The sequence below is a fragment of the Athene cunicularia genome (assembly GCF_003259725.1).
Source record: "Athene cunicularia isolate RWA chromosome 1 unlocalized genomic scaffold, athCun1 chr1_part1, whole genome shotgun sequence".
NCBI classification, from domain to species: Eukaryota; Metazoa; Chordata; class Aves; order Strigiformes; family Strigidae; genus Athene; species Athene cunicularia.
Window position 1 is genome coordinate 98,796,938 of NW_020799091.1, and position 15,622 is coordinate 98,812,559.

At 35.8% G+C, this 15,622-nt stretch overlaps 1 protein-coding gene across 1 annotated transcript; it reads right to left on the reverse strand.

Moving 5' to 3' along the window:
• Positions 1-1,088: 1,088 nt before the first annotated feature.
• IFNAR1 (interferon alpha and beta receptor subunit 1) lies at positions 1,089-15,139 on the reverse strand (the record flags this gene model as incomplete). Its single annotated transcript, XM_026846593.1, has 10 exons — positions 1,089-2,685; positions 4,116-4,270; positions 7,056-7,209; positions 8,000-8,154; positions 9,324-9,526; positions 10,348-10,462; positions 11,403-11,550; positions 12,665-12,810; positions 13,500-13,693; positions 14,943-15,139. Coding segments are annotated over 10 exons (1,698 nt in total), but the record flags the coding sequence as incomplete, so codon positions are not given.
• Between the last annotated feature and the right edge of the window lie 483 nt (positions 15,140-15,622).

The window sequence follows — 15,622 nt, forward strand, 5'->3', positions numbered from 1 at the left end:
TTAGAAGTTCTGTCAAATTATTTTTCCAGCATTTCTGGATACACCTGAAGCATATCATAATGAGATTGCCTCAGGTATTTAGGAACTTCATTTTCCAGTTTAAGTATTAGATATTGTATAAAGAGAATCAGTATTTCCATCTTAGAGTTCTGGTTTTGCTTCTTCTCACAACATTGAAAAGAACTGATGGAAGATTTTCTGTAACCCATCTTATAACCAAACTTTAAGCACACATATATATTAATTTGATTCTACATTCTGAAGAAAAATGTGGATTGTCTGCAAATTGTGAATTCTGCCTATTTCAGAAGCATTCACTGTAGACTGTTTTGCCATCGTTTGAAATCTGACAGTGAAATCCTTCACATTAAATACCTTTCTTCCAGAGTAGTGAAACTCCAGCAGGCAAATAAAATCTTGTGTCACAGAAAACAGTTATCAAAGTAATAGCCCACAGTTAGCTGCTGAAATATCAGTTGAAACATTTTCCCTACATGAGCAGGGAAAAACAAAACAAAACCAAAACCCACCACACCTTACTTGAGTAAACTTGCTTAGAATAGCTTCACTTTTGAAAAACCCCAAAATGAAAATATGTTCCCAAACTCCACTGTAGAAGTAGGTCACAGGTAAGAAAACCAGACTGAAGTCAAAGTTGTTTGAGAAAAAACATCCAGTGAGGCCAGCTACAGCATAAATCACTAAGAGGAACAATTGCATTCTCACAGCAAACTTGGGATTATTCTGAAGATACCATACAAATACAGACAACTTCATACTGTCTTTAAGTATCTTGGAACAATTCACAGACGAAAGCTATTTACCAAAGACCACAGTAAGCGAAAAGCTCACGTTCAGTGTTCTCATTTTAAGCTCCAATTCAGAAAATGAATTAGCACTTTCTTTCCAATTTGTGTAAATCATGCAACACTTCACAGAAGCCCTAATTAAGTTTATATATGATATGATTCACACTGGGTTTTTTAGGAAGGACACTAAGTGAAGACTCACAGGAACTTCCTAAGTCTCTGTGGTATAGCTTCAATGTCACTACATCAAAAATACATGGAACTAAAAAGGAATAAAGTAATAAATGTGCAAAATTTATTATGTTCTTCAATGAACACAGGGACATAAAATTTATAAAATTAGATCATATCTTCAAAATAATAAAAAAATTATATATAACATCAACACAGTTGCTTGTTACAATAAACAGATGCCCACATGAAGGTCAAAACCAGTTTACTCTAGATCAGTTTCTTCATAAAAAATAAGCTCCTTTAAAAATTACTTCATAAGAAAGTGGTATGCAAATTGAAACATTATTGCAGCATATCCTTATAATTTGTACAAAGAAAAGACTGTTGGCAAAACGAAAACGCTGAAAAAGCTCTGAATGACAAACATCCTCACCATTTGTTAAAAGGCATTTTCTAAATTCAACTTGGGTCTTCTAATTACAGAAATAAGTTTCTTCCTTGTTAAAAGAGATTCACATTTCTAAATACAATTCAATTAGGAGTAAGTATTTTACACTTCTGGTTATCTAGACATGGGAAAGAAAATAATCAAGAATATGCCTCTTAACATGCCTTGTCATTAAAGCAACAGCATTAGTTAGTTTCTTCTTGCAGTGTATATTTGGCTTGGACATTTCTCACTTTTTATCCTAAATACAGTGCAAAACCATTTGATCCACGCTCTATTTACAAAGAGCTTCCACTATGAAATTTTTCTTTATAGTAAAACAAAGTGAACTTCTCTCCTGCTTTCCCCATCCCCAAAATCACCCAGATTACTGAGTGCTGTGGGAGAAGAGCACCCTGATGCAGAGAGAAGATACACAAACAAGTGAGTGGGCACTGGGAGCATCCCACAGCCATAGCCACAAAGAAAAATTCCATAAGGAGGCTCAGAGAAGCCACCCCACTGAGGTTACTGTTAGTCCCTTTGCATCTCTTGCTCTGGACATGCTGAGCCAAAGAGCACTGCCCCTGAAGGGGCTGGAAAAGCATGTCAGAAAGGTTCTTAAAATTGTATCCTGTGTAAACATCGTAAGATTCAACACTGGAATGAAAAGTTTCTGTCACAGTACAGACTGGCATTCAAAACCTCTAAGACAGCAAGAAACTCTTCTGGAACAGAGCAGGCGTTCACTGAGGTTATCAGGTTCAAGTATATAAAGTGTACAGTCTGCTCCTCCATAGGCAGATGGTATTCTTTGTATCATATGATGAAAAGTCATAAAATGGTGTAAGGTATGAGAAGTCAATTGTATTTTAACTTCAGTCAGCTTGCAGCAGACAGGGTATGTAACTTTCCACTAACAAAGTGCAGATATGGAAAGACCAAGAGCCCAAAGTCTTGCTTAGGCTGTGACTTCCACAATAAAGAAGTTTTAAGTGTTTATTACGCTGCCAGTCCCATATATAAATTTTATTTTCTTAAAAGTTATACTATTTCCTTTTCTACCATTTCTCCTGACACTTTGCTCCCTGAATTATTATCATCATCATTAGAATAATTTCCTGAATCTCGACTGCTCTGTTTAGAATGTTTGTAGTCTTTAAAATCAATTTGATTTACTTCTTCTGTGATGATAGTCTCAATTATAGAACAATTCTCTATTAGTTCTTCTGTAGTTGGCAGATAAGGACTGCTGAAGAGCTGTCCTCCAAAATGCTGCAAAAAAAAGAGAAGCAGAAAAGAAAGAGATGAACGTTCATCATAACACTGAGATAACGATTCCACTTAACACTACAGCTGTACAAATCTGGTTTATCATACACAGAAACATCATGAGGTTTTCTACCTATAATATGTCATTTGTTTCCCCAAGTTCACAAACTCAATGTTAAGATGAAGTTTAGTTGCATTCATATAATTGAACACTGAAGAATTACTCTAATCTTAACTTTTGCTATGCTCATAGTTGTCTATCATCTATGTAATCATAGTATTTAATTGATTACAGCCTCAGGAGGCCACAGAAAAACAAAAAAGGAAAATCCTAATTTAGAACACTTTCAAAGATCATGTGGTAGCACAGGGATGACAGGTACGTGTTTGCAAAGTCTACAAGTTATTATCAGTTATAAAGCAAAGTTTGAAAGAAGACAGAGAAGGCAAACTGCTGCAGCAGGATAACAAGCCTTACACAGCTCTCAGCAGTGCACTGCTGTTTAGCCTACATGCTTTACATTTATTTTCTGAAGTGGTCATTTATATCAAATCCATCACAAAAGGTTCTAAATATGCATTGCGTTAATTACATTGCCAGCATTCTACTGAACAAACCAGCTAAAATGTTGTTAAAACACATTAAATTCAGATTGGCCCTTGTAAACCATAAGACTGGTTTTAAATTAAAACTTTATTCAGAAAACTCTGTATAGTATATATCCTAGTAGCTTCAGCGAGAAGATGACACACATATGAAGGCCACACCCTGCTCAACATGAGTGTTCTGAGAGACACAGAAGAAAGCACAATGAAAAGCAGTTCTTGCTACATTTCAAAATACACCTACATTTACATGTTGCCCTGTTCATTGCAGAACAGGATCCCTGCTAAGTACTACTTGTGCCAAGCTCAGCTGGAAATTGGATGACATCTGCAATTTTAGAGATTGTGGAGGCTGCTAGGTCAGGAGATGGGAGAAGCATTTTCTGCCTGCTACGCTAAAATTTCATTGAAAGACTGGGCTTGCATTTTTGCCTCCTCTGAGTTTTAAAGGATGACAAAAAGGCTAGAGCATGCTCTTCCAGATAGTATAATGGGAAAACATTTCTGGTGTCACATAACAGGCAAAAGTACATTATCACACTAGATATGACATGCACACTCTCTGGAATGAAGGATCATTAGCAATACTTCTGCATAGATAGAAGAAAAAAAAAAAGTTAAAATATTTGCTAATCGCAGAATTCTAGAAATTGGTACTACCCATTTTTTCCACAGGAATTCCTGTGCTTCGTTAAAACATATACAATTAATCTTGGCATACCCATAAGACCACAGGATAACAGATAAACACTTTTTCATAATATTTTCTGTTAATTTTTCTAAAAATGCATCTGCTTAATGAATGAGAAAAACACATATCATCTTACCTCTATGTTCAAAGGAGGCTGGCATGATGGAAAAAACACATACTTGATTTTATTGTAGGCTTGATACAGTGCAAAAACAAGTGCTGTAGCCACAAGACAGACAGCAATCAGGGCAGTTACAAACGTTGCTAAAATGATCAGAGGTAAAATTTTATCTAAAAAAAGTGAATAAAACCCATTCAGTCTAGGTGTCATAAACAGCAAAGATCAAAGAACAGATTATGTCCAAATCTGCTACAGTATTTACCATAAAATTTCGCATTTCTACAGTGCTATGCCCAGCCGATCATTACAAATCTGATGCCATTCCAATATCTTAGATAATAATATTAAAAACACAGCGCAAAATATTCATCCAATATAAGAACACATGCATTTGCAGACAGGATCAGAACTAAGATCAGTTATTCCCAGTTATATGTCTCTATTTGACAGCAGAACAAAGAGGCTGCACATAGACAGCTACTGTGAAGAACCTAATGCATATGAATTTATTGTGCTATTGCTTGTGCACAGGGTGTAACCCTAAGGAACACAGTACGTAATTGATAGAGTTCTCTCCTTTAAGAAGGCAGAGATACAGGCATAAGAATTCCCATGGGATATGGGGTGAAAATGGGCAATTACTAAAGTGAAGTTGGCCCATGGTTTTTAGTCAGGAAATTATTAGAGTGCCTAGACTTGCAGGGTCTTCAGGGGCCCAAAAGCACCCAGATGGTTTCTCGGACAGGAGGGGAACTCCAATTGTAAGCTTTAACACAGCCGGCAGAGAGAAAAAAAAGGATCTTCCAGTGAGCATCTATTCCTTTCAGATGCTTATCTAAGAAATCAAATCCAAGGTTATTCCAGTTATTTTCTATGCTGGTAGTCTACACACTAGCTGAGCACAAGATTTGACTTTGTTAGTCTAGAAAGGCAAGATGAATTTCACTTCAGTGCTCAGACATGGTGTCATCAACTTGATGACGCCAAGCTGAGTGGTGCAGTTGATTAGGCTGAGGGAAGGGTCACCATCTGGAGGGATCCTGACAGGCTTGAGCAGGGGACTCATGTGAACCTCATGAAGTTCAACAAGGCCAAGTGCAAGATCCTGGACCCAGGATGGTGCAATCCTCAGTATCAATACAGACTGGGGGATAAAGGGACTGAGAACAGCCCTGCTGAGGAGGACTTGGGGATACTGGTGGGTGAAAAATTGGACATGAGCCAGCAGTGTGCACTTGCAACCCAGAAAGCCAACTGTATCCTGGGCTGCATCAAAAGAAGTGGCCAGCAGGTGGAGGGAGATGATAGTCCCTCTCTGCTCTGCTCATGAGACCCCACCTGGAGTGCTGTGTCCAGTACGGGGGCCTCCAGCACAAGACAGACATGGACCTGTTAGAGTGAGTCCAGAGGAGGGCCACAGAAATGGTCTGGGGGTTGGAACACCTCTTCTAGGAAGAAAGGTTGAGAGAGTTGGAGTTGTTCAGGCTGGAGAAGAGAAGGCTCCAGGGACACCTTATTGTGGCCTTTCAGTATTTAGAAGGGGCTTATAAGAAAGATGGAGACACCTTTTACCAAAGCCTGTAGTGACAGGACAAGGGGCAATGGTTTTAAACTGAAAGTCGGGGTAGGTTTAGACGGGACATAAGGAAGAAATTCTTTACAATGAGGGTGGTCAAGACACTGGAACAGGCTGCCCAGAGAATTTGTGAATGCCTCCTCCGTGGAAGTGTTCAAGATCAGGTTGGACAGGGCTTTAGGCAACCTAATTTAGAGAAAGATGTTCCTACCTGTGGCAGAGGTAATGGACTTGGTGATCTCTGAAGGTCCCTTCCAACCCAAACTATTCTGTAAGTCTATGGTCCTGCATTTCTGTAACCCAGGAACTGTGGAAAACTTTTTAACAGGCTAGGTTCTGTTCTAGGACTTAGGGTTGGACCTTATGGTAGAAGGAGTTTATGTGACAGAATCCAGCTCTAGATAGTAAAATACTGTAGTCAAAGAAACCTTTTGTCTGTAGAGTCATAAGCTATTCAGTGCTTGAGTCTTGCAAGCTTCCTTCCCCCTCCACTCTTCTGCTTTGCCTCTCTGGCATTAATCTCAAACAAACAGCTGAAGGGAGTTTGAACATACTAAAATTGATACATACCAGGAGATACTTTACAGATAATCAAGATGAGAAAATAACATCTTTTTACCTCTATTTCCAGTCAGTATGAACGATCAGAGAATTAAAGATTTCCACACTGGGATATAAGAATGTATGGGAAGTACAGGGCATGATCTGTATGACTACATCTCTTAATATAGAGTATTGAACATACTGCTTGGTCTTAAATAGGCTCGTTATCATAGAAGGACGTGGGGAAGACTAATAACTAACTAGTAAAACACTTCTGAGTGCGTGTAATCTATCTATAAATGTATTCTCATTTTGCACAAAGGCGAGCTTTCAGCTATAATGAGTCTGATGATTTGTCTCCTCACACTTTAGCACAGGATTTTTAAAAATTGAATTCATTGACAGTATAATTAAGACAATTTCAATAATAAAATATTCTTGAAAACATAGCATTTAGTGATTCCTTGCACCCTCCTAAAAATATCTTAAAAGTACTGGAATTTAAAGCTTGCCTATTAACAAGTCATTGTACAGAGCTAAGGTTAGTTCACAATCATTACAGTTATTAATTTGAGAATTTCTAAACCAAGTTGTGTCATGGAATAACCAGGATGTAATTTTGATTGGGTTAGAACAGCAGCAGTTTATTAGTTTAGCTATAGGAGAGAACACAGAGCAGCAAAGTGACAGACTGCTGATACAGATCTCTGCCCAGCTAGCTGCTAACTCTGTGAGGCCATTAAGTCAATATTTTTTAACTAGTGAGACCTGCAAGGACCTATGAAGGGTTAACAATTTTACTTCCAGGGGTGTAAGGATTCCCAAACTCTTCCTACCTCCAGGTGTTTTGATACATTCCTCTTTGCTGTAATGACTGCTTTTGTTGTAAAGTTCTGAGAATGCTTGGACTTTTACACAGTACAAAGTCGAGGGTGTTAGATCAGAGACTGTCCCTATTGTCTGTTTTATCTCTTTCATTTTTATTTCCTCCTGAAAAAGAAAAATTGGAAGAATAAGATGCACATAAATAGTACAAGAGCCACTCAGATTAGAATTTTGGCCTCTGCTGAAGAAGTAATTCTGTAAGAAGTCAGACACCATTTTGCACTTGAATTAAATAAAAGAAATCACACGTTCAGGAAACGCTTAATGGGCAAAACCTACTGCTTTCACCACAATGAAATTTTAGAGTTCAAAGTTGTGTGCAAAATTAAACCTCTTCCTGTTGCACTTTGTTTTATTCTCTTCTTCCATGCATTTACACATACACATTTACCAATTACTGTGTAATATTTTACTATAAGAAGCATTTAAAGAATACAAAAAGATCCATTAAAACGTGAGCTAAAAGCACGCAAAAATTCATTGTCTTATGATGCATATACCTATAAAACCACAAATAAAGAAATCAAGGGGCCAGAAGCTACATTAACTAAGATACTACACAGAGTCATACTGTAAGCAAGATGGCAGCACAAGAACCCTACAACTTCTATTCAAAAGTTAGCCATTTAGCAGCCTGTACAAAACTCAGTGCAATTCTGAAAATCATTACCTATAGCCACATCAATGGAAAAAGACTAAAATCTCAATTACTTTGTGATAAAAGTTGTCTCAGCCAGATTTTTGAAATAATCTTTCAGGAAAAAAAAAATTTGATTGCATGACTGATACACCATACACGTGCCTCTCTTGAAAATAAGCTTCCTAAGAACTCAAACACAGTATTTAAGTCACAACAAATTTTATGTACTGTTGTAAGTATTTAACTAGTTCATACCTCTTTATCTGATGAATTTTTCCAATACAGAATCCGGTAAGACAATTCATAATGGTCCCTCATGAAGTCACTCTCAGATCCTCCTGGAGGAGAAATCTGGATATGAAGCAAAACATCACTGATGTCCAGCTTTACATCAGGAGGGCCAATTTCATCTTAAAACATTTAAAAATAGAAGTTAAAAATAGGAGTGAAAGAATACAAATAAAAACATTGCATAAAATATTGTAATTTAAATCTATCACAATTTTTAAGAAACATATATTTAAAAGTCTTAACAACTATAGCTTTATTCAGAATCTTAAATCCTGAGACACATTTCAATTATTTTCTCTTTCCACATTCATATGTTGCTTCTGCAAGTTTTGGTGACATGAAATACACAGACAGTGGGATTAACTCTCTGCAAATAACAAACACTTTTTAATCTCATTAGGATACAAGCCTTCTTTTTAACATATATCCCCTTTCACAGTTGTATAGTTGAAAAATGAGAAGCATTAAAGTGTTCGTTTTCTAGTATTTACCTAGGTCACTTATATTATCAAGAACTTGGACAAAGGAAAGCTGACATATAGAATAGTTATTGATTCCATCTTCAATATAGAAGGCAATGAAATATTACCCTATGTATTAGATAAATATTGCTTTATGTTTATGATTGATAACTTTAAGTCAAACATTTTAGTAAGGTCATATTTCTTACAAAATCAAAAAAGTGCAAAGATAAAAACAATTATAATTTCACTCTGGAAAGCGTTGCATATTTTTGACTTTGATGTCACTACCATTAAAGACAGATTTTTCATGAAACCCTTCAGGGTTGTAGGTCAATGTAATACTGCTTCAGCACAAAATTCAGGGGTGCACTGTGGAGGGATAGAGGGGAGGACATGAGAGTAGATGCACAAGAAAATAGAGGTAGCAGATTCCAATATTGTTTGACTTTGGCAACGTTTTTATGAGCTATTAAGAAGTGCTCCCTGTCAATGGCAAAAATCAGACTGGGGATATTTCTAGTACAGTCTCACACAGTGATTAATGTAGTATACAGTGAGATTATAAAATGGCATATAATGCTTCGTGGTAGAATTCTGTAAAGTAAATTATATGATTCTAAATATAGGGAAATACTGGCTGTGCCGAATAGAGAAGACCATAGGAAAACTCCTGTTTAACCTGACGAGGCCAGGATTTCCAACACAGTTTCTGTAGGGGAACTGTGTATTCGGTTTCATTAATCTAGCAAGTTTCTTTTGGCAAATAACAGCATCAGGTACAAAGTTGTTGACAAATGAAAATTTAAGAACACACATTTGCTTACTTGTTATCAGAGGATCTACTTTTACTTCATCAGACAAACATGATTTATTATATTCATTCATGGTCTGCACACGGAGATAATAAAATCCAGAAGTAGCAGTGATGATAGATGAGAAATTGCATTGTGTATCAGTGATATTTTCACATCTGGGTACACTGAGCCACTTCACTGAGTAATCATCATGAAGTTTCTTTAGATACCCCCTGCAAGAGATATTTGAACAGTTTTTCATACTAAGTCCTTGAACTAAAAAAATAAAAAGTGCATGTTCACTTGTGCTACATAGGGTTTTTTATTTTTGGAAGAATGGGCCTCTTGGAAATTTCTCATATTTAGAATACTGTTTTTTCATTTATAACTGAAACAATGACGTTAACTGGATCAGGAAATACAAATACTACAAATTAGTGCTTTAATCAAGCCTTAGTAGAAAAATTATATATCAGTTTTAGAAATTTTTAAAACACAAATTAAGATTTTTCATATAGTTCTATTAAGTTGATTATTTTTCTGTCACGTCACAGGAATTCCAAGAGAATGTTAGAGTCTTCCTTTAGATGCTGGCCACAATACTCGTGACACAACTGGATATTAAGATACAGTTATAGACAAGATGGGTTTTCTTCCATGTTGGGATCTGACCAGAAGTAATCAAATATGCTGAGAATTGAAACACTGAACACCTGCATTTTTGCTCACTGCTGGTCATCTAATTTCTTTACATTCCAAAAGCTAAGAAGCAATGCAGACTTCACATCTTTTAAGTGTTACTTAGCACACATCTAGTAGTCCATTCCATCAGGTATTTAACACTCCTAAAAGAAGTCTAGCACCCTGAAATTCTAGGGTATGATGTTATATACAATCCTTTTAAAAGCCACACAGTCCAGTGTTAATGAATACATTAAGTAACATTTGCTAAGCATTTCACTTTAACTTCTACTAACTATTTGTAAAATACAATAGATAGCATTTAGAATGACATAACCTGTTTAAACAGAGGTATGGAAATTTTTTAACTCACATCAGATACTGTACATTGTAGCTCACATGTTGTTTATACTGATTATTCCATTGCAGATGAAATTTCATATTCAAAGCAAAAATGCTCACATTTGTTGCACAGACTAGGTCATTCACTGCTCAGAATAAAAAGGAAAGGAAACCCACAGTTACTGAAAAGATTTAGATTATGTACAGAAACTTCTCACTCGACGGGCATTTCTCAGGTAAATGGTCATGGTACACTTCCCATAACAATAAAAATTGTCTGTTTTCATAATAAAGGTGGAAAATCAAAGTTCATGATATATACAGCATATTAAGCCTTTAATAAAAAAGAATCAGTGAAAAATCAATTAAGAAAAAAATAAGTACAGAAACATTGTGATTAGTAGAAATAAACTTGTTCAGCAGTAATGACAAAAATGTGGAAAATATACGCGTGTAAACATGAAGTAATTTTGATGTACCATCTGTTCAATCTATTGTTTGACTTTCTACATTCCCACAGTTGTTTTTTTTTTCCTGAAATAAACATTTCAGAGTACTTAAACTGACATCTGAACAGCACACAAAAGATTTTAAATTTAGACATGCAAAACAAGCAACGGGTGGCAAACTGTCAATAAGCCATTCTTCAGAATCTGTAATAATAAATTCACCAAGAAAGGCCTGCATAAAACCAATATTTTTTTAAGCTTAGCTCAACTTCATACACATTCATTTAATGCCAAGTATATAAAAAGCTTTTCTTTTGCCTACATACACATCCCTTTCCTCCTGATTCAAAGTTAAAAATTCATAAATATCCAGTTTTCCACAAAACAGAAAGTAGTTTTTGCAATCCAAATTAGTGAACAGAATTTGCCTCCGAGCAAAAACCTTTTTGTACTATCAAAACTCTTATATTTTATACTAATTTAAAACAGAAAATGTACATAACTGTCAAGATGGCTGTTATACCAAAATGAGTAGGAACCTGGTACATCTGCATATTCCTATTGCTTTAGAACAATCTCCTTTCCAACAGTTTAAACTTGAGCAATCATTTCAAGATAAAAAGATTTTACTCTGTACCTTTATGGGTAGTTTTTACACAACGAATGGGACTGAATAAGCCTTCTTTCAAGTCCAAAGGAATTGTTGCTTGAACTTTCAAACAATAGGTAGTGTCTGGCACAAGATCATCAATTATGTCAGTAGGAAAAATACTTAGACTTCTGAACTGTAAGAAAGAATTGCAAAGAGCATATGAAGATAACTGTTCTTCCTAATGAGCTGATTTTCTTAAAGTATCTTTTTTCTTCCTCAGGCTTCAGCCCATTTATAGAATATGCCATCAAAAGTGCTAAATGAATAAATGCTAAAGGTTAAGTTTCCAGTATAGCCACGGGACTGAGAAGGATTGTGTCATGCCCCTTTAACACATGAAAGTAGGAAGGGATTCTGGCACTGCTGTACATGACACATAAGTCACCACACAAATATTCAGGCTCATACTGAAAAGATAAATAGTACACTTCTGTCTCTCAATTCACTGAATGAGCATTCCCTCCTCCTTCTATCTCCCTGCTTTTGGTTTACTAGACTTTTCAGTGACAGACCTTTGTACACGGCTTATACTTAATTTAATGCTTCTTCCCCCTTTGATGTGTAATGGTTATGACTAGGTCTTCCAAATGAACACGGGTATCTCTTCAGTTACTACCCCAATCTAGCTGGCACCCATTCTCCCAAAAGGATAAAAAAAGACTGTTTCTACCTTGATCTTTACAGAATAGCTATATCTGCTGTGCAAGATGCACAATTACAGCTTGGAAACTACTTCACAGTTACAAGACCTCAAAAGAATCCCTAAGAAATCCCAACCTACAGTATAAAAACAAAGAACTTAATTAATGACCCAGGGCAGTGTACTGATAGCTGTAGTCAAACTATACGGTCTCAGTAAAATCATCTCTTACCTCTCCCTCCCCTATATCTATGCCTTAGTGTAAACACTTCTTCCCACTGCCTTGAACCCTTTTCCCCTCCCTGTTCCTCCTGCTGAGGGTGGCTCCTGCTCCAACACATCTGAGATGGTTTCACCTTCTTCCTCATGCATTAGAAAGTGGATCCAGCATTGAACAGAAATACTAATTCTTATAACAAAATATCTAGTACAATCTTCTAGTAAAACCAAAAAACCGCGAGAACACACCCTCCCAACTTGTAAACTGCACAGCAACAGTTATACAGTTCCATAATTGAACAATTCCATTTTACAGTGTGAAGCAGTTAAAATACATCTCTGACAGTTACATTAAGGTTAAAGAGTAAGAAAAAAAAATTAATCATACCTCATCAATTGATGAATTTTCCCAGATTATGAGATTATATTTAAAATTTAGAGGATTTATCCACATTTTTGCTTCTGGAGGAGAAACCTTAACTTTTATGACTCCATTTATGGACTGCAACTCTATCTCTGGGGGACCAATCTGAGCTGCAAATATTAAAAGAAAAATAAAGTATGACTATTTAAAGAAAAAAATGCCAACAAAATAATTTACATTAATAAACCCACAGTAACTGCCTATAGGATCTTATTTTTAATACTTTAGAGGCAGTAACAAGATCACAGTAATTGTCTATAGGATCTTAGTTTTAATGAATCTCAGGCAGCATCTAACAGAAATCTAACATAAAAACCAACCACCATTACTTAGTTCTAAAAGAAGCAGTTAAAATGCAATATTACTAGTGTATGTTTTCCAGAGTCTGCAATGAAAATCAGTATAAGTTGTTCTAAAACATGCAAGGCAAGAAACCTAGATCAAACAAATCAATCCAACATTGAGGGAAGGCTTCAGTATCATACTATAATGCAACTCCTGAAAAGTCACAATGTCATAAGAAAACTTCCAGACAAGTCCACCGTCAAGAAGGATTTCTCCGAAATCTAGAAAAATACGGAGTGACATAAAATTCTGTCAGAAAAACAGTATCATTTAGAATACTTTCCCCTTTCCACAAAAGAATCATAACACTCCATGACCTGAAAACACCTTATCTTACATTGAGAAAATCACTAGCTCATGCGTTATGAACAATGGAAGCCACATGCATTTTTTCCACAGTAACATGCTGAAGGACATCTAACTAAAAATATTACAGTATATATAGAGCTCATACCTATACAATATGGAATCATTTCAAAAATGCTAGACCATGGAGACACTTCTTCCCTTCTTTCAGCCCTTATACGCACATGATGTGTATCATAGTATTCTGTTATTGCCGAGGAAAAGTCACATTCTGTGCGCGTAACTTTTTGACACCCAGACAACTCCTTCCATTCTGTTTTATCTGTCCCATAACCTTCAAACCTGTAAGAGAGAAGACACCCCAAAAATAAAACCAATACACAATTTAAGCCTTGAGATTCTTCTTACTTTTCTTCTTAATGCTAATAAATGTCACACCATTTAATGCTGTTTTACCCAGCACTAGTGTAATCAGTGTTATCTACTTAGTTACCCTGGAATTCATATTGCCATTTCATTAATTAATCTACTAATTTATTAGTTTAGCCTTATCACCAAAGGTTAACTATCAGTCTGCAGAGTCTCATACCAGTTTACTTTATTCATCATGTAAACACAGAGTGTCAGGAAACAGCATCAAAGAACTGTCAAAATCCAGAATTATATCCTTAGTACACAAAATTTTAAAGTTTTAATGGAAAGAAGTGCTTAAAAGAGCATAAAATCAGCACCCCCCCCCAATTCTAACATTAGCAAGGAATGTAGATTAGGGGAAAAAAAAGCCCTCAATGGAGAAAATGGGAGTTCAGCAGTCCATGTTGGAATAGTTAGCTTTACAGAAGCTATTTTTCTTGTGAGTTTGGAGACATTCATACTTAAGAGACATTTCATATAGAGATTAAAAATGTCCTGACCAAAAAAAAAAAAAGAGAGGCTTGAAGCAGTAATTGTTTATTCTCAACTCCTATCTTATCTTTCAGATCACTACTACGTTATTAAAATGAGACTATATTCAAAGCTGTTCATTCTCATCTACACATTGAAGGTGAACTGTTTTTTCAGTTGTTTTTTTTTTAAATCCAAAATCATACAGTAGAAAATCCTAAAAATCAAAAACTTATTAAGTGATTTTATCTTAAAAGTGGTTTTTAATATTTACTTGTCAGGGAAGTGACACAAAATACCAAATGTATATGTGTATGTATATGCATGCATAAGTGTTGGTATATGAAACAGTTGAAGAAAACCAAGCAAAATCCAAAAAACTGAAGAAAACAAAGCAAACTTCAAAGAACAAAAATTAGTCTATCAGTTAATCTTCTCAAAGAACCACTCTAGTACTAAGCATTACTGCCAAGTGTGTTCTGCATTTATAACACATTGCGATCAGTGAACAATCTAATTTTACACACAAATTAGACAAATGAAGGACAATACTAGGATTCAGCTACATTTTAAGACTTAATCTTTCTGGATTTCAAAACGGCTCTAGAAATTTCATGTGGCAATATCAAGAAGCATAATAATTAATATGGTCTTCTACACAGATAAGCTTAAGACATTTCTGGCTCAGAATAAAGTTACTACTCACCACAGGCATTCTGCTGAAAATGTCACATTGGTATCATCCCCAGTGTAGTTCCACCTTAGAGTGAAATTCGAATTTACAACATGGACCTGAATATCCTCTGGACTCTTCAGATTAGTCTGGCCTACAAGAAAGTAACATAAACGTATATAAAGACTGAAATAAATAATTTGTACATAACTTATTTTTGTTAAAAAGGAAGTAGAAAGTTATTGTGAAATGCAATAACAATAAACACTAGTTAAGAAAACGTCACCCTACTCAAACAGCATTTCAATATATAGCTCAGGAGCTGCGTATCAGGTAGCTCCTTTGCCTATTTGACTACACAGCTCTTTCCTCAGTGCTTAAAGTCTTTCTCCCCACATTTCTGTAAAAAAAGTAGATACAGTTGTAACATTCAAGGCCTGGGTTCACTGTTACGGATTGATATAAGAAGTCTGAATGCATTTAAACCAGTGTTATATTGGTTGAATCCAACATCTGGACTCAGCTGCAAAGTGCTAGGGATTGACCTAATGCTCATTTCTGAGTTGCGGCACACACTGAACATAGCAGACTTGTGCTATGTCATGTGTTACTGCCATAAATTCAACATACTGAACATAAATCCCTCTCAGTGAAGCTTCATCACATAGCAGATCTTGTATCTTGCTCACGGTAACTGTGTTTTCTTTTACACA